The sequence below is a fragment of the Colletotrichum siamense genome (genome assembly GCF_013390195.1).
Source record: "Colletotrichum siamense strain Cg363 chromosome Unknown KSG_Cg363_contig10, whole genome shotgun sequence".
NCBI lineage: Eukaryota > Fungi > Ascomycota > Sordariomycetes > Glomerellales > Glomerellaceae > Colletotrichum > Colletotrichum siamense.
Genome location: NW_023501023.1, coordinates 1181331 through 1200081, shown reverse-complemented (window position 1 = coordinate 1200081; position 18751 = coordinate 1181331). Strand labels below are relative to the sequence as shown.

The following is an 18751-nucleotide window of genomic DNA, read 5'->3' as shown; positions in this document are numbered from 1 at the left end:
GGGAAACTGCCTAGACCAGAACACGATGAGCGACCGTACGGGCTCCTGTACGGATAACATGGGTCTTTCCGATCTTGAACAAAGTTTACAGCCAATACGTGAGATTTCAGAAATCGAATGCAACATATCCCCCATGTTGTCTCTTCATCGCATGACACGCAGGCGCTTAGTCAAGGAAAGCCCAGTCATGTCAACCCGAATCTGGACCTCCCGATTCGCGCCAGCTCCTCGGGCTGGGGCTTGGAGATGCACACCACCGTACATCCTCCCAGGATTCCAGGAAGCATGGGGCAGCTACCCCGTCGTCCGACTTAATTTAATAGAGTTCACACGGGTTGAAACCGCGCATCACAACAGCCTCACATAGGTGCGAATACTGGATAGGGCCTGAGTCGTGCAAATCGCATCAGCTTCGAGACCCAGGGCCACGGCCGTATGCTCCGGCCTGGGTTGGCTTGTAGAGGCACGCAAGACGGTATTGAAAGCAGTCCGGCGGGAGGAAAGTAATGAGTGTTCATCCTATATTGGCAATACCGAGTGGAAGGTCCGGCTGGACTATGCCATGAGTGATCGTCTGTCGGCTCTGGTACAAGTAGTGTCAGTGTCTCTCACATTGATCACTCGTTCTCGCTTGGTCCAGTACTTCAAAACCCATCATCCCATATTGTCAGTCGTTCACTTCATTGAGATTGAAAGCATTGACTTGGACATCATCTGTCTAAGTCTCAGACAACATGGCCTCGGCTTACATGATCGCGATCTATTTCGCGGTAGTCATCTTTGCCGGTATTCAGATCAAGCACAAGATCAACAACTACAAGTCCCCTCTTAGAAAGGTCCCGGGTCCATGGTACGCCCCTTTGACCAACCTTCACCTCCAATACCTCTTCTCTACTGGAAATATCTGGAAGTTGGTGCAAACAAGTCACAAGAAGTATGGAGGCATTGTGCGTCTCGGACCTCGTCAGGTCTGGATCTCAGACAAGGAGGCCATGAAGACCATTTTGGTCAAGACCGATCTCCCCAAGGTTGCCATGTACGCTGAGATTTCTCGTGACAAGTTCAGCCCTGGTCTTTTTGGTGAAATGTAAGTGTTTACGCGATCCTACGACAGCATGGTCCAAGACTAAGTCCTACCTCTACAGCCGCCCCGAGCCGCACAAGCGCCTTAAGCGTTTCTTGTCACCCGCCTTCACGGTCAACTATATCGACAATCTCGAGATGTTCTTCAAGACGACTGTTCGTGATCTCCTCAACAAGTACCAGACGCAGATCAACGCCGACCCCGTCTACTATGCCAAGAAGGGCATCGAAGTTGACTTGATGGACGATCTTCACAATGTTGCTCTTGATATGTAGGTTGCAAAAGACATCCTCAGTCAAAGCTTCACTGCTAAATTAAAACAGTATGGGAGAATGTTCCTTTGGAAAGGGTTTTGGCCAGACCAACCCAGACAGTATGATCGAAGACGGTGTCGACGAGAGAATCTGGAAGTCCATTCCCCGCTCCATTTTCGATGGTCTTAGCAAGAGATACCAAGTACGTCCTACACTTCCAAAGCTTCCCAGCAATTATCTTTGTCTGACTTGAATTGCAGACCGTCTACGTCAAGAAGTTCTTCCGTTCATTCGGCATCGATATTCAATTCGACTGGCCCGCCGAGATGATTACCGCTATCGACGCCGTCGTCCAACGCCGCAAACGCACACACGATATCGAACGCCGCGATCTTCTCCAGCACCTGATCGAGGAAGGAAAGAAGCCGGACACCGGTACTACCATGAACGCCCGTGACATCGTCGACCAGATGGCAGAAATTCTCCTCGCCGGCTCAGAGACTACATCCGGCACTATCGGTTGCCTCTTCCTCGAGTTGGCGCGCAACCCCGACGTCCGCGCCAAGCTGTTCGCTTCGCTCCCTTCCAAGGGCTTCAACGACGAAATCGTCACCAGCAAAGCAGTCCGCAGCGAGCCTGAGTATGAATACCTCGAGGCCTGCATCAAGGAGAACCTCCGCCTGCACCCCATCGCTTCTGAGATGGGCCGCCGCACCGGCAACCAGTGGGTCAACCTCTGCGGCTACGACCTCCCTCCTCACACCGTCGTCTCTGCCTCATACCGCGACTTGCACCGCAACGAGGAGTTCTGGCCCCAGGCTGAGCGTTTCTGGCCCGAGAGATGGTTGGCCGAGGACAAGCGGGAAGGTGCTCCCGCTCCCGAGTAAGTAGTTTGGCATTTGGGTTCTGTCCAGAAAATTCCAGAAGCGACTAACATTTGCACTAGCATGGATGCTTACTACCCCTTCTCTGGAGGCAAGCACTCTTGCATTGGTATCAAGTAAGTTTATGCTTTCCCCTCTGCTGTCGATCTTTATTCTGACAGAACTCTAGCTTTGCATGGGCCGAGATGAGAATGGTCGCAGCCAACCTGCTTCAGAGATTCGACGTTCTCGAAGTTCCTGGACAGGACATTGACTTCCGCCAGTACATCACCATGCAATTTGCGACTGGTCACTGGAAGGTGGTGCTCAAGCCCAGGAACTGAGCCTCCACAAAACCCACGCCAGAAGACCCGAAATGAACTGTCACGTTGATGAAAGAGATTGGACCTCACTTGTTTTGCGCATCTCCGCGTTGCGTGCATCTATAGAATTTGGATTGTATTTCACGGCCCACGGCATCGGAGTCGGAGTTTGGGAGACGGCATTTCACGGCATGCAGAGAGAACTACCCATGGAGCTCAAGACACCCCAGATAGCATGGCCCAGGCATAGGCAGCCCTTGAAATTGAACAACGAAAAAGTTTTACCAACTTCTCTACCACTTGTTCCTTACACAGCACATCATTTCCATCCGTCGGGCTTGATCCGCTGACCTGACCCTTACAAGCGCAGCTGAGCATGCCTCCTCAAAGTTTCGCCAGTGCTTATTGAAACCTACAAATCGCATGGGACGAAGGACTTACCGTTTCTGATTATCCAGAAAGAAAGTGCTCAGCTTGACGTTACAGTGGGTATCGCAGCTTTCACATGCAAACGGGAAGCTTATTGAGTGACCAATTACGAAGGCCTCGTACTGTGCGCACGCCGTTGTTGTCTCTCTGTCGATGGAGCCGAATGGCATGTCATCTGACAGAATCGTCTCAGTGAACAACGGAGAACCTGGTCGCCTACCCCGGGGACGGGCAGAATCAAAAAGCTTATTCAAGCGGTCCCTGGTGGAGACGGGGAGACTGCGCAGCGCATGGGATACGACAAGCAAAAGGTCCACGGGGGGTCCCCGGCGAGAAAGTCACCGGCTTGGCGGTCCCGGTCGGCGGCGGCTTTTTGACAAAGGGCCCGGAAAACGCGGATGTTGCGAGAGATGCTGCGGCACTAGGTAGAGTTGTCCCGCCGGCGGGGCGACGCAATGTAACTTGTTGATGACTGATTGACAGTGGCATGAACAAGAGGGGTTCCTGGGTAGGAGAGAGGTTGTAATTCACCGAGACCCGCCTTGGAAGAGGGGTTGTTTGACCTGGAAACTTGCTTGAGATTTACACAGCCAATGGTGCTCAGCTATTCATTCTGAAGCAACCTAAACACAGTATACCCGACAATCGCTTAAAGTGCCTTCGTCAGCTTGATTTGGTCGAGGCACCTCAAGTTTACCAAAAGTAAGATGCAACACAAGTGGAGGATGCCGAGTTGACTCTGTTCACCTCTCATGCAGCGGATTCGCTGATGGAGATCTGACCATAGTTTCCAAATCACTTTGAGATGTAGGTAGGCCTGGATCATTGGACTAAAGAGCAGGGGGATATTTCTGAGCTGGTTGATGCTCCGTACAGTCCAAAGACCAAAAAGTCAAGTGCTCGGACTCAACGCAAGTAAGACCATAAGCAGCATTGGGGCAGTTAGTCGTAACAACTTCGGAAGGAAATTTGAAGAAATGCTATCAATATTCACAGAGCAATTTGTTGAAGGGAGTATGGCTGGAGCAGTTTAGTATGAGAGCGCACTCATTCACAATCTCATTCGAATCTTGCAGAGCCAGCCTGCGATACGGCGATAAGCAGAGTTATGCTAGTGACCAATCATGCATCGAGTTTCTGCGCCATTCCCGATTAGTCAGATCGGGTTTGGAGGTTTTGGTCGGCAATGAGCTCGGGTATCAAATCAGTTTCTCTTCTCAACTTCACCCCTACTACGACTCACCCCAATCATTTCCGAAATGCGAACCAGCGTTTCTTGCGAAGCTTGCCGGTAGCGAAATCTCCCACGTTCTCTGTTCTGATTTCTGACGTAATATTTATAGCAAATCGAAACTTAGGTGCATCCACAGCGGCATGCCACCATGCGAGCGGTGCGACAAGTTTGGATACCCAGATTGCCAGCTTTCGCGGCCTCGCGTCAAGCCGATCAGGCGCGCTGCTGCACGTGCTCGAGTTGCAGACATCGAACCCTCTACAGCGCCGGGTGAGTTGATCTTTGCATATCTAGACCGAGTTCTGCTAACGGACGGAAACTCAAGCCCCAGGAGCCTCGGGAGCTCCTCAGACACCAGCGCTTAGAATATTGCCCAGCAATGATGTAGACGGCCACTTGAGGATGCTTCCCATGAGCATCATCATAAAGTCCTTGCACATCTTTAGAACAAATTTTCCTGAGATGAACATGCTACATCCCGATCTATTTTCCCGCTTATTCCTATCGGATCGCAAGGCCAATAGCAAAGCCTTGCTGGCAGCTTTGCTTGCAGCAATAAAGAAGGAAGAATGCTACATCGATGGGTTTTGGATGAATCAGCTACTTCCAAGCGAAGAGTATGCGTCTTTCTCTCGCGGTGTGCTTTCAAACGCCATGCTCGGGCCCCCAGAAGTTGTTGTTGTTCAAGCCCACCTTATCCTGACGCTGTATGAATGGGGTGTGAGAGATTTCCAAAAAGCCTGGGTGCACTGTGGTATGCTATCAAGATGGAAGGATTGTAATGAAGGCTTTTTGTGTTAACCTTCAATCCAGGCATCGGCATTAGAATCATGCAATCTCTGCATAGCGCTCGAACAGCCCCGTTTTCTCTTGATGAGACTATCAACGTTGAGAAGCCCGACGAGCTGTCCCAGATCGTTGAAACTGCAACCTACTGGGCTTGCTTCATATTAGACTGCACAATCAACTCAGGAACGTACAACCCTCGTATGCTATCTATGGCCGAAATGATCAAGCTCCAAGTTCCTCGAGCGCCACCCGCCAGCGGGTTTCTATTCGGATTCAAGCAGAAGCCTATGACCGACCGAAGCTTGCCCCTGGGTATAGAAGAGTGTTACGAGGTCCTCGTTGACGGGTTCGCAATCTATGCAGACGTCATGACATTCGTGTACAATGATGGACGGAAAGCGCCCGGGATGTGTGCGCCCGCAGAGTGCCCCTGGATGCCAGATTCAAAATGGGCGAAGTGTCGGCAATCCCTGGAAAGATGGCGAAGTAATATGGACTCTTGTCTGTATTACCCAAAACACAGTGTCGCATCGCATGCGAATACCGGCTGCCGAGCATTTGTCTACATCAACCTGCTCTATTATCATTGGTGAGCTGCATTCTCACCTCCACTTGCTTGTTGCTTCTGACTGACGTCTGTTTCAGCGTCCTGATGCTCAATAGGGAATACTTCCCTTTCCTGCCAAAACCGCATGCGGGACCGCAAGGCCCTACAGATCCCCCGTTTCTCGAAGCTGAGGCACCACCGCGTTACTGGGAAAACAGTGCTAAGGAGCTCTTCGAAGCAGCAGCGCATGTGGCGACTATTCTGTGTGACGCTCTTGAGTGGGGCATGACAATGATGACTCCCGTGCCTGGCTTCTGTGGCTTCTCAGCCTGTTATCTAAATCTTTACGCTTTTCATTTTCCCAATATGACAGCCGGATATAGCCCAAAAGCTAAAGAACATCTGGACATGGGTCTTGCATATCTTAAGGAGTTTCGAAAGGCTTGGGATCTCGGGGAGGGTTGGGTGAGAAATCTCCTGGGACCAAGTCTTCTGCCCTGATTACTAAAGCTGTGCAGATCCAAACTATTCAAAACGCCTCCACATTGTTTGAGCAGGTGAACTCAAATGTTGATAGATATCGCCACAGATCACGCCTGGACTTTGAAGTCCTGCATCAATCGGCTCACGAGTTCAGGACGGTCGACAGGTCAGAACAACACATGGCCATCATTCGTGGGGCCGAACAGGGAGACGGGCAGTCCATGAACGCTGGCGAAGATAACCACGACGCTCTTCGTGACTCAGAAGACCTTGAAAACTTTGATCCTGTAGCTTTGTTGGGGGATCAAGCGTTGTGGCCTACTTGGTACTCTGCTCCATTGGAGAACGAACTTTTTGGAAGCGTTACAGTCCAGATTCCTTGAGTAGGCACGCATCGTCTTCTGAACAGATTATAAAAGTAACTTATCGAAAGTATCGAAACAACATGAAGCTCAAAATATGAAGTCAACTGAGGGTCAATTTCAATAGGTTGTCACAATCATGCGTCTAAAAGTGTACACCTAACTGCATGTAGTCTGACTGCTGGCGATCAGGCTAGGAAATAGACTATTGTAATCAACGAATCAGAAGGTGTAGTCTTTGATTCCGTACTTCTCTCCCAATGCACGTCCAAGATTGTGGCAAGCTGATGTTTTGATTGGCCGTAGATAGGTATCTCTACCCATCGTTTTATTTCGGGTCTGTCCAAACCCGACCTGAAACCCGACCTCTTTCTGCTTCTGCAATGCGTCCTCTCCACGACGTTGACATCGTTCCTTGTGGCAATCTTTTCAATATCGAGTCAGTGATTTGGACCGGCACACTGCATAAGAACCATTCATTCTTTCCCCAGCAAGTTGCTGCTCGGTTTTCCGACTTCACACAATCTCTATCCAACTAACCATGGCATCTCACCAGGACAGCAAGGCACCCGCCAACTGGGTGCTGACAGCGGACGCACTTAATCATGCTCTCCCAAACATGTCAATGGCTACGCGTGCTGTGCATTCGGATGACTTCTTCACCCCTCACCGTGCCATCGCGCCGGGAATGCAAGTTGCGGTAAACTATCGCTACGCTCGCGATGCGGATGACCTGAAGCAGGGCGATAACACAGATGTGAGTCTCATACTACATCAAGACTCGCTATGCATCAGTAACTAACGAAACAGCCCAACGCTCCCGAGGACTCTCACGTCTACTCGCGATACACTAACCCAAACACGAGTCGACTCGAGATGATCCTACGGAACGTCTTTGGGGGCCATGTCGTCACTTACTCTAGTGGCCTCTCAGCATTCCATGCATTGATGGTCTGCCTCAACCCCAAACGTGTTTTTATCGGTCAAGGCTACCACGGCGTTCATGGAGTTATTGAAATCATGTCCAAATTGACTGGGGTCAAAAAGCTGACCCTGGAGGATCTCGATCAACTTCAAGCCGGTGACATCGTTCATGTCGAGACGCCACTCAACCCTACCGGCGAGGCAACCAACCTTGCCTACTACAGCGAGAAGGCTCACACAGCCGGGGCGTACCTCAGTGTCGACGCTACATTCGCGCCGCCTCCGCTTCAAGATCCACTCCAACTCGGGGCCGATGTTGTAATGCACAGCGGCACCAAGTACATTGGTGGACATTCCGACATGCTCTGCGGTATCCTTGTCGTCCGTCAGGATCGTGTCAAGGAAGTCTGGGTCGATACTCTTTACAAGGAGCGCCAAATTATTGGCTCAGTGATGGGCTGCTTCGAAGGATGGCTCGGTATCCGATCCGTACGCACTCTTCAACTTCGCGTGACCCGGCAGTCGCAGACCTGCACAAACCTGGTCGCCTGGCTACTCCAAGAGATGCATCGATCCAGATCGGTAGTAAACCAGGCGGTTGCCGAGATCCGACATGCCTCTTTGCAAACGGACGCTCTCAGCGATGGCTGGCTCCAGAATCAGATGCCCGGTGGCTTTGGCGCTGTGTTTAGCTTGACAATGAAGAGTCCCGAACATGCGAAGAGAATGCCGGGCCGAATGTATGTATTCCAACACGCAACAAGCTTGGGAGGCGTGGAGAGTTTGATGGAATGGCGGTATATGAGCGACTCGGGTTGCGACAAAAGACTGCTCCGAGTGAGCTGTGGAGTGGAGGACATGGAGGATCTGAAGGCGGACCTGGTTCAGGGTATGGAAGTTCTGCTGAAGGAGTTTCCACTGGATGCCTCTGCATGATTGCATTTATATCGAGAGAAGAAGTACACATGGAGTATACCGTTCCCAATGCAATTGATCCAATGACACTCAAAGACTTCTTAAATGTTCAAATCAAATAGCTAGGCTTACGAATGTGAATTGCAAGGAAAGGAACCACGAGATTAGCATGTACTGACCTAGCACGTGCGATTGGTCGTTGCCAATATTTATATCGCTTCTCCAAAAGTGCTTTTCTGGTATCTCAACCCCTGATCTTTCCAGGCCACTCGTGTTTTATTGACGGGCGTTGCACGAGTTGGGTGGGCAATTTTTCTAAACACGCTGGTCTCAATCATTTGCTAAGTTTCCATGCTGACCATGTACAATTCCACGTGCTGTGACTGTGACGATCAAGCTCCAAAGGCTCACAAGCCACGTGCGTTACTAGTTAACTTGTGTTCAGATACAAGCCAGTCAAGCCGGTTTTCAACTCGCCTGACTCTCCCCGAACAAATTTAACGTCCCCCATTGGGTCAGTTTGGGAAAACGTTTCGGGTAAGATATGTCGATTCTCTGCCGCATTTGGGAATACAACACGATGTCTCGAGGATGTGGAGCAGGCACGTTGTGGAATGTGTGAGGTAGATCTGATCACAGGACCTAACGACTTCCCTGCAGGCTGTAAGCGAGCTCATCGGTCGCAAAAATGGGAGCACATGGGAGAAAACATGCACGACGTGGAGAGAACAGCGCGACGCTCACTAGTAGGACTATTTCCATGGGAGTATCGAACCAGTACAAAGTATCAGAGCCGAAGGAACGTGAGGACTACTCTTCGCCGAGATTCACATGACGCCGAGACTCCCGGCAGCCTGGGGCGACTAACTCTGAGACATCCTCACCAATATCCCCACTACATGTTTTACAAACCGTCGGTTTCGTCCGCCAGCCTTAGGCAGCGCAGGACACTGCTGGAAATACCGCGCCATTGCAGGCGATAATAACAGGAGTTTGATTCCGCATGCGTGGTAACACTCTTGGAACAGCAGATCCGGCTATCCGGTAGTCATGGTGCGCCTAAATACATAAACCGGCCATAGCTCTAGGTCTTGATATGAGGCACCACTTGAGGCAACTATCATTATTTCGTTCCTGCTCGAAGATCAAAGCCCATCTCCCCGTACATCAAGCGGCACGCAAGTTTGATTTCCAAGAGAACATAGAGTCAGCCCTCGCATTGTGTTGACAATGGTCACCTCTCGCCAAAAGTCCGATGAATTTGATATCTCTAAATACATCATCCCGTGGAAACCCTCCAACCAGAAGAGGTATCTGATTGAGAACGCCAAAATTGTTGACCCTGTCAGCGGCACCACCTCGGAAAACACCTCAATCGCGCTTGAAGATGGCAGAATAGTTTTTGTTAAGCCGGCCGGCTCCTCCCGCGAGGCGCAGCTAGACGTTGACCCCGAGAATATTGTGGACGTTAAAGGAAAATACGTCTGCCCTGGCCTCATCGACTGCCATGTCCATATTGCGGTGCCCCCTGGCGCAGCATCCCTTTCCTCGTACCGCGACATGACCGAGACAAAAAGCCTGATCCGCCAGCCCAATGTTCTCAAATCCATGCTGGACCGCGGCTTCACTACCGTCCGAGACTGCGGCGGTGCAACTTTGGCCATGAAAGAAGCGATCGAGGAGGGCATCCACCCAGGACCTCGCCTATTCATCTCTGGGAAGGCACTCTCGCAGACGGGCGGGCATGGAGACATGCGGGGCCGCCACGATACTATGCCCTGCTGCGGGGGTGATGTATCGGGTATCAGTCGTATTGTGGATGGAGTGCCCGACTGTCTCCGTGTTGCGAGGGATGAGCTTCGACAGGGGGCAGATTTTATCAAGATCATGGGTGGCGGCGGTGTTGCCAGCCCGACGGATCGAATTGACTCCTTGCAGTTCTCTGATGAAGAGATCAGAGCTATCGTCACTGCCGCAACAAATGCGAAGTCGTATGTCTCGAGCCATTGCTACACCACCGAGGCCGTCCGTCAGGCTATTGGACAGGGTGTCAGGGGCATCGAACATGGCAACCTGATCGATCTGGAAACTGCCAAACTGATGGCCGAGAAGGGGACGTTCCTAACTCCGACGCTTGTAACGCATTTCATGTCCAAAGAATTACACTTCCTCGAACCAGAGTCCGAGGCCAAGGTCACTGAGGTGCTGGACCGCGGGCTTGCGACGCTGAAAATGGCGACAGAGGTTGGTGTTACGGTGTGCTTTGGGACTGACCTCCTGGGGCCCACTCACTTTGCGCAGAGCAAGGAATTCTCCATCCGCAGTCGAGTTCAAAGCCCGGTCGAGGTCTTGAGGAGTGCGACTGTCAATGCCGCGAAGCTGCTCCGGCAGGAAGACAGGTTGGGCCAGGTCAAGGAAGGATTCATGGCTGATCTTCTGATCATGGAGCGCAATCCGTTGGATGACATCTCGATATTGGACAACCCCGAGGAGGCCATATTAGCTATTGTCAAGGATGGTAGAGTGGTGCGGTCCAGGCTCAGGACGCTGCAGTAAAGGCCAAGCAGGGCCTGGAGGGCGGTGGCTGCCTAAGACAGGGATTGCACCATCAATGACACATCGAAAAAGGTTCTCCCTCAAAATGAGACTCTTCATTGTAACTAAAAGCTAAGATTGAATGAGAAGCATTGCTAGTGACAGAGGAGCAAGGATTATACGAATTTGCGTTGGAAAATGATGGTATCAGTCCCGCCCAGCCACAAGCTTGTACTTGCGGTCTACCGTTCAGCTCCAATCAGACGAAACAATACTTTGACCTTGCCGTGGGATGAGAGCAGGCGAATGGGACAGGGTCAGCGGGCTCTTTGCTTGGAAACCTTCGGTGACCACACCGCCAATAACTTCATCGGCTATGCCGTCCACTTCTTACATATGGCCGAAGGTTTAACGCAGTGTGCAATGAGATGGAAGGAGCTGAGAACCTTATAGCAGGCTGGCGGTGGGCAGTTCTACCTCAGAAAGGATGTGGCCATTTCCAACCACACATGGCGTTGGCGGGAATGTGTGTTTGTATTTCCATACTCGTGACGTTCTGTAGTCATGTTGGATTTGTGCATAAGCCATACTCGGTGCTGTAGGGATGAGCGTTCTAGAAGCCCCTATTGAAACTTTGCTCGTATTGACGAATCCATCCGTGTGGAATCTGTGACCAAGGACAGGGCTTTACAAGGTCACAGTGCTCATCTTCGATGGGTCATGGCCAAGATACGGCCTACCTTCCTTTTAGCAGGCGGAGAACTCTCCTAATTTGCACAAGAATACCTTCGTAGAGACTTGGCTTAGTGCTTTGGCACTCCATCACTCTCAAATTGGAATACGAATGTTATATTCCCACGATGTGGCTTTGTTGATGCATGAAGGAATGGCGTATTTATATAGCAGACACTTTCACCCAGTGGCAGGTGGTTGAACATTCTTCACCAGCATCCACTCGTTCAAACTCTTCATCGCTCGTTAATTTCAGTATTCGCTGTACCAGTCACTACCACCTTTCAAAAATGCGCTACACACCGATCTTCCTCGCGGCCCTTGCTGCTGCCGCTCCTGCTGCCGTCCCCGGCGTTGAGATCACCAACGTTTCCGCCAAGACCCTGTCCAACAATACGCTTACTTACGACTTCGACGTGCTTGATGGCACCAATGGGCAGACGGTCCACTGCAATGCTGAATGGTAAGAAGTGTTTGGTGACTAATGCTTATATGTACCGTCCTGCTGACAGTGTTACCCAGGGATGCTGCGACCCGGAACACGGCAGTCACTTGCTCTGTGCCCGAGTACACCGCCAGCATCTACTTCCCTGCAGGCATTTCCGGCATCCAGAATTGGGTTACATTCATCGGCGTAGAGGGTCGCTCTACCCGCTATCTTGCTCAGGTCCAAACTGGCATGTCTGACTATGTCTGCGGACACTCCGGCACCGATGACGTCCTCAGCCAATGCTTCACTGCCCCTGAGGTGAAGATTCGGGCCGTTGAGGCCAACTAATACTCTCCAGCTGGAATCACTCGTGATTTTCAACCCTCTCCAAGCCCAAATATTTGAGCCACCTTCAAACCAAGCCAAAAAAGGGGGTTAGAAGTCTCGGAGCACAGCCACATCGTGTAGGGGAAGGCCCAGAAGGGCATCGAGTTATTCTTTTGGGGGTCAATAACAACAATTTTCATCGTCATAAGGGTAGTCCTACGATGGCCCAAGCTTTGTTCTCTAATTCAACTTCTATAAATTACACTTGGTTTTGGCGATGTTCCCAATGTTTCTCACCGGGCATGAAATATTTGCGTCTTTTCAAATGGATATCTGTTCACCTTGTGACAGCGGGTGTGGCGTAATCATGAACCTGCAAGCCCAGAATCCTACTGACTACAGGCGGAACAGAAGCATCAAATTACCAATGCAAGGTGGGACATGATGCTACGATTGACATGCCTTTTTGAGAAAGTATATCCTGTAGGTAGACTCGCCTAAAGCAAACTTCGCACAATGTGGGGGCCAAGTTCCAAGTTTAATTTTGCCCCAGCATCACCAGATTCTGGGATGTGCATCGTGTGCCCTTGACAAGTCCTATCCTACCAATAAGTCGCTTAACACCCCCGTGGAATCCCTGTGGGTATGCAGAGAATCCAAGCCAAGCGATACTCCGCACGTACACTCATAGCCACTCATCTCACTGTAGAGTCCAACGATGTCTTTCAATCTTGACCTCGATACGCAAGGGGCTAGGGCACTCCTATAAGCCGTGCGACCCGCCCTGGCTTTCCCGCATATGGTAATGTAAGCGCCATAGTGTAAAGACGACGCCCGTGCGCCTCGTATACGGCCACCGCGGAGCCCCGTAAAGCTCGAGCATATTGAAGCCAGATTCAGATCTTGTGATCTGAAGTCTGTATCACCACGCCTCTTGTTGGAGCTACACCTTTAAATGTGATCCTTTCCTTGTTGAAGTTGATCAGGATTAAAAGCAAGTGCTATGCACGACGCCATCCCATAGACGTTCAACGTCAGTTGCCGTACATAACCCCTGACGACCGTCTGAAATCCTAACTTCGTGGGGGTGAGTATCAAGACAACGGTCGTATCAATTTGTCGCGCAATCTCCAATTTATATAAGTACGGAAGGCTTTCATCACTGATGGGAGCAGCCCGTCAATGAGACTAGTATAGATTATGAATGGACTGCTTGTTTTTGGTTTGGAGATAAACACTTGCGCGGTGCAACAAGAGTGGTCTGTAGAATAGTAACAATGTACGCTAGCTGATACACAAGTATGTCTGACGTATGCTGAGCGGTGGGATCAAGTCTCGAAGGGACTTACATGACACAACTCGATTGCCGATGTCAAAAGTGATCAGTAATCGAAAATTAATCCTCGGCAGAAGGCCCGAACCCCCCTTGCCCGCATGAAAGAATGGGCTACGGCAGGGGTAGTTGGACTTCAAACACAGGCACGTAGGTGCATTTAGTGGTAGGTAGCAAGCGGAGCTTCATAAGAACACGAAGCCTATGGTTGTATTGCAGCTGCAGCTAGGGGTAGCCACTGAATTGCATTTATAATAATCAACGAGAGATATCGGAGTGTTTGTCGGAGTCAGCTAACAATCAGGTCTGAAGCTTGCCACTAGTTTTGCCTCGTCACTCACTAGGGAAATTTGAACATTGGTATCTTAGATCTAAAAGCACCCAGTAAAGTTATCGTATAACCGGAAAGATTAGAGTTCCGTGAATGGACAAGTCAAAACAAAGATATCTTCATTGTCATTCTTTGCTACATATCGGCCGGAGTGGAATGGATTTGCTACACTTAACTCCAGCGAAATTCCAGTCGTCACCCACGGCTGGAAGGTATGTCGAAGAACGATGATCTTACCGACAGGTCCAGCGGTGCTCCGCTCGGACTGCGAGGTCTAAGACCCGAGTACCTGGCGATGGACTGGCCCCGCGCATGCTCAAAGTCGACGAGAAGATAGGTTGGGTGCCAGGCCAAGCAACGGGGACGGGACAACTGCTGAGGTTATTAGAGCTCCAACGGAACACCAAGAATACCCCAACAGTCCGATTCCCATCAGAACGGAGACCGCGGACCAGCGACATCCGGCAGGGTGCCCAATACCAAACACAACGACATAGTAATGCACGCGCCAGGAGGATATGTGACTATTCTCCGGTGGGTTTTGATGGGTTTTGCCCGCAGGCACGTTGAGTTCGTTCGGTAGTACTTGAGACCAAACCTCAAGATTGAAAGACATCAAGATCAGATGCGTGCAATATAAAACATGGCTAATGACTTTCGAGAATTCTCAATCATTTAGAAAGATCATCAAACTTCTTTTTCTTGACAACCATACACCTGCTGAGAAAATCGCTTGCCTCGATTGTTGAATACTGAGCCCATCAAAGCAATCAATATGACTACACTGGAGACAACAATTCAGAAGTATGCCGAAGAACGGAATAAGCGTCTTGCTGCTGTGCGCACTGAGGAGTACGCAAGCTTCCGTGACGATCATGGACTGCACGACCTTGCGGTAGATCCCTTAATCGACTACGACAATTTGGAGAAGGGAAGGCCGCTGAAGGACGGAGACGAAGTCAAGTTTCTTGCTATTGGAGCCGGAATCAGTTGTCTGCTGTTCGCGCATCGGCTCATTAACGTCCCACACCCACTTCTGGGCACCCCCCACATTTAGGCACCCCAAAAATGCCTCACCGCTATAAATACCTGCTACTTTTAAACCTATATAACTTTATTAATTTTTACTTAATTAACTTTATTTTTAGTATATAGCTTTATAAGTATTAGATATCTTTATATTCTAAAGATAACGTCCTATAAACGCTTACTACTATTATAAATAGTATATCTATTAAAAAAGCTATATTTAAGTATAATATATTACATTTAACTCTATAGAATTAGATTAGAGGTATATAAATATAAGATATAGTATTTTCTAATCTATAAAGGTTTTATTATAGAGCCCTACAAGCCCTACTGCCTTAAGCCTTCGCTAGGTTATCATTAGCTATTTTAAGGAGAGGGGCCTACTTCTAGCTACTACTTAGCTACTAAAAAGTAAGCTAAGATTTAGTCCTTATTAAATATAGACCCTAACTATATTATTCTCTTAATCCTAACTACTATTTATAATAATTTTAAATCTTCTTCTTAAGTTATTATTAAGATAATAATATAATATATAGATAATTAAATAGCTATAGATAAAAGATTATCTTCTAGTAATCCTCTATTTTTAGGTTTACTTTAAAAAGAGCTAAAAACCTTAAGTTAAAGCCTTAAAAGAGCTATCCTTTAAGTATCTAATTCTTCTTATTTAAATAATAAAATAGAAAATCTAAATCTTATATTATAGTATAAGATTCTTAAATTAAAATATTAACTTAAAGTTAAGTAATAAGTTAATAAAAAAGTAGCTAAAATAGTAAAGAAATATTAATCTCTTTATAGTAATTTATCTAAAAATAACCTAAAACTTAAAATTAAAAATATTAAGATCTTAATTAATAAGTATATATTTTACTATTAAGATAATTAAATAGCTAATCTTAAATAAACTTATTTAAACGTTTTAAAGAAGTTTAAAAAAGATTAGCTAAAAATCCTTAATAAACTAAAATATATAAAGTCTATATATTATACTTAATAATACTAATATATCTCTAATCTATTACTAGAATATACTAAAGAAGCTATAAATTACTTTAAATTTTTAGAATAAACTAAAACTCTCTTAAAAGATATAATATTTTAAAAACTAAAAATTATATAAAACCTTATTAATATTAAATAAAGGGAAAATTAAGACCTTATTAATTTTAATAATTATCTTTAATTTTTAAAATATAAATTTATATAGTAACCTAAAAAAGAATAAATATATTCTTATTATATAAAATTTCTTAAAAAACTTTAGAATAATATATATAAAATATCTACTACTCTCTTATATATTTATACTAAAATAGTTACTTTAGTAGATTAAATATAATAAACTATAAAGAAAAATTATAAGTATAAAGGGGATCTTTAAGATTATAATAAATTTTCTTTAAAATACTATTACTTAGTTAATAAATTATAAAATTACTCTAAATCCTCTATTTTTACTTCCTCCCCTTAAATTAAGAACTATCTAAATAAAGATAGCTAGCCCTTAAAGTATTATATTTATAGTAGTTCTAATTATTTATCTCTAAAATACCTAAAAAAAGGGAAGGAATTAGAGAGAAAAAATAAAAGATCTTCTACTATTTAATTAGTAGTAAACTCTTTTACTTCTAAACTAAGAAAAACTAAAACTTTAAAGTAGATCTTTATACTTCTCTTAAACTTATCTTAAGAACTACTTATTATTTTTATATATTAGTTTAAATAAAAAAATATTAAAGATAATTATATACTTTTACTAACCTAAATATTACTACTAAATATAACCTAATTTTATTTAAATTTATTAAACTATATAAATTAAACTAAGCTAAGATTAATACTTCTATCTTAAAAATAGTTAATTACCTATAAATCCCTATATATAGAGTATACTAAATTCCCTTTATAGTTATTAACTCTTAAGAGGTAACTTACTTATTTATATATCTTTATATAATAATTAATTATAACCCTTAACTAAAAAGAAATTTAATACTCCTCTTTATAACTATAATCTAAGATCTAAATATTTACTTAAGAGGTATTAAATACTACTAATGGTTTTAAACTCTCTTTTAGAAAACCTAAGAAGTATTTTAAAGGTTTTAGTTTACTAAAAAAGCTTAATTAGTTATATATATATATATAATTATTACCCTTTTAGAACTAATTCCCCTTTTAAATAAAGAGGACTATAAAGAAGGTAAACCCCCTTTTTTAGTTATTATTCCTCTAGAATTATTATTTACTACTAATATATTAGAATTATTAAAAGTAACTATCCTTCTTTTATAAAGATCTTATAATTATAAAATTAAAATTATAAAAAGAAAAAAACTACTTTAAGAGCTTATTTACCCTCTTTCTTTTAAAGAATTAGAGATATTAAAAGCTTATATTAATAAAAACTTAAGAAATAGTTATATCTATATATTATAAAGCTCTATTAGTTCTCTAGTAATTTTTATCTTAAAAAAAGATAAAAGTTTATAGTTATATATTAATTATTAAGGTCTTAATAAAGTTATAATTAAGAATTATTATTTTTTACTCTTAATCTTAGAAATCTTAAATTATATTATAAGTATATAATAATTTTCTAAAATTAATATAAAAAAAGTATACTATTAGATCTATATTATAAAAAGGTATAAATGGAAAATTACTTTTTAAATATAATATAAACTATATAAATATTTAGTTATACTTTTTAGCTTAACTAATACCCTTACTATATTTTAGAATTATATTAACTCTATATTTAAAAAGATTATTAATATTTTCTATATTATTTATTTAAATAATATCCTTATTTTCTCTAAAAATTAAGAGACTTATACTTAATATATTCTTTAGGTCTTAAACTAAATAAGAAAAGCTTAGCTATATACTAACCTTTTTAAATACTTATTTTATTAAAAAAGTATAAATTTTCTAAAGTTTATCCTATCTTTTAAAAGAGTTTCTATAACTTTTAGCTATATAGAAGCTATTATTTTATAGCTAATCCTTAAGACTTATTATAATATTTAAGTTTTTTTAAGATTCTATAACTTCTATTAATAGTTTATTTTAAAATACTTCTATATTATAAAACCCTTAATAAAACTACTAAAAAGTAATAAAAATAATAAAAAACTAAATATAATTAAGTTTAATTAAGTAGAGTAAATTATATTTTAATTACTCTATTTAGCTTTCTAATATACCTTAATTCTATAATATTTTAATAGTAATAAGCTAATAAAAATTAAAATAGATATATTATAATTTATAACTTTTAGTATTTTATCTTAAAAATATAAAGATAACTATTAATATTTTATAATATTTTAGTCCTAAAAATTTAAAAGAGTTAAACTAAATTAATATATACTAAACTAAGAAATATATATTATTATTAAGTTTTTTAAGACTTAGTAATATTATATAGAAGGATTAAAGTATCTTATAGAAATTCTAACTAATTACTAAAACTTAAGCTTTTTTATATCTTAAACTTATATTATAAAGAAATAAGCTTATTAATATATTTATCTTATACTTTATAACTTTATTATTTATTATTACTAAGGAAAGAATAACCTTATTAATAAACTTTTAAAACACCTTAATTATTATAATAAAGAAGTCCTTAATCCTAATTTTTTATTAAGTATTTCTAAAAAAGTTAAATTATTATAGAAATCCTAATTAAATTAAACTAAAATTAAAAAAGTATAAAATATCTAAATAATAACTTAAGCTAAAGCTTAATATATTACTAAAAATAAATAAGTATATAACCTTAAAATAACTCTTAGTTTAGAGGAATCTAT

The 18751-nt window shown here is 43.9% G+C and overlaps 5 protein-coding genes across 5 annotated transcripts; all 5 read left to right on the top strand.

The window, feature by feature from the left end:
* Positions 1-734: 734 nt before the first annotated feature.
* On the top strand, positions 735-2545 carry FUS8-1 (Cytochrome P450 monooxygenase FUS8; the record flags this gene model as incomplete). The annotated part of the gene is made up of 6 exons (XM_036646087.1): positions 735-1087; positions 1146-1355; positions 1408-1540; positions 1599-2221; positions 2285-2338; positions 2392-2545. 6 exons carry the CDS (start codon positions 735-737, stop codon positions 2543-2545), a joined length of 1527 nt encoding a protein of 508 aa, XP_036488646.1.
* Positions 2546-4841: 2296 nt separating this feature from the next.
* CGCS363_v014237 (uncharacterized protein) lies at positions 4842-6389 on the top strand (the record flags this gene model as incomplete). Its single annotated transcript, XM_036646086.1, has 4 exons — positions 4842-4941; positions 5001-5565; positions 5622-5988; positions 6042-6389. The coding sequence occupies 4 exons, from the start codon at positions 4842-4844 to the stop codon at positions 6387-6389; spliced, it is 1380 nt and encodes a 459-aa protein (XP_036488650.1).
* Positions 6390-6987: 598 nt separating this feature from the next.
* Positions 6988-8228, top strand: CGCS363_v014236 (putative trans-sulfuration enzyme; the record flags this gene model as incomplete). Its single annotated transcript, XM_036646085.1, has 2 exons — positions 6988-7125; positions 7179-8228. 2 exons carry the CDS (start codon positions 6988-6990, stop codon positions 8226-8228), a joined length of 1188 nt encoding a protein of 395 aa, XP_036488067.1.
* Positions 8229-9437: 1209 nt separating this feature from the next.
* Positions 9438-10763, top strand: CGCS363_v014235 (Uncharacterized protein; the record flags this gene model as incomplete). Its single annotated transcript, XM_036646084.1, has 1 exon — positions 9438-10763. One exon carries the CDS (start codon positions 9438-9440, stop codon positions 10761-10763), a length of 1326 nt encoding a protein of 441 aa, XP_036488649.1.
* Positions 10764-11764: 1001 nt separating this feature from the next.
* CGCS363_v014234 (uncharacterized protein) lies at positions 11765-12252 on the top strand (the record flags this gene model as incomplete). The annotated part of the gene is made up of 2 exons (XM_036646083.1): positions 11765-11937; positions 11997-12252. The coding sequence occupies 2 exons, from the start codon at positions 11765-11767 to the stop codon at positions 12250-12252; spliced, it is 429 nt and encodes a 142-aa protein (XP_036488648.1).
* Between the last annotated feature and the right edge of the window lie 6499 nt (positions 12253-18751).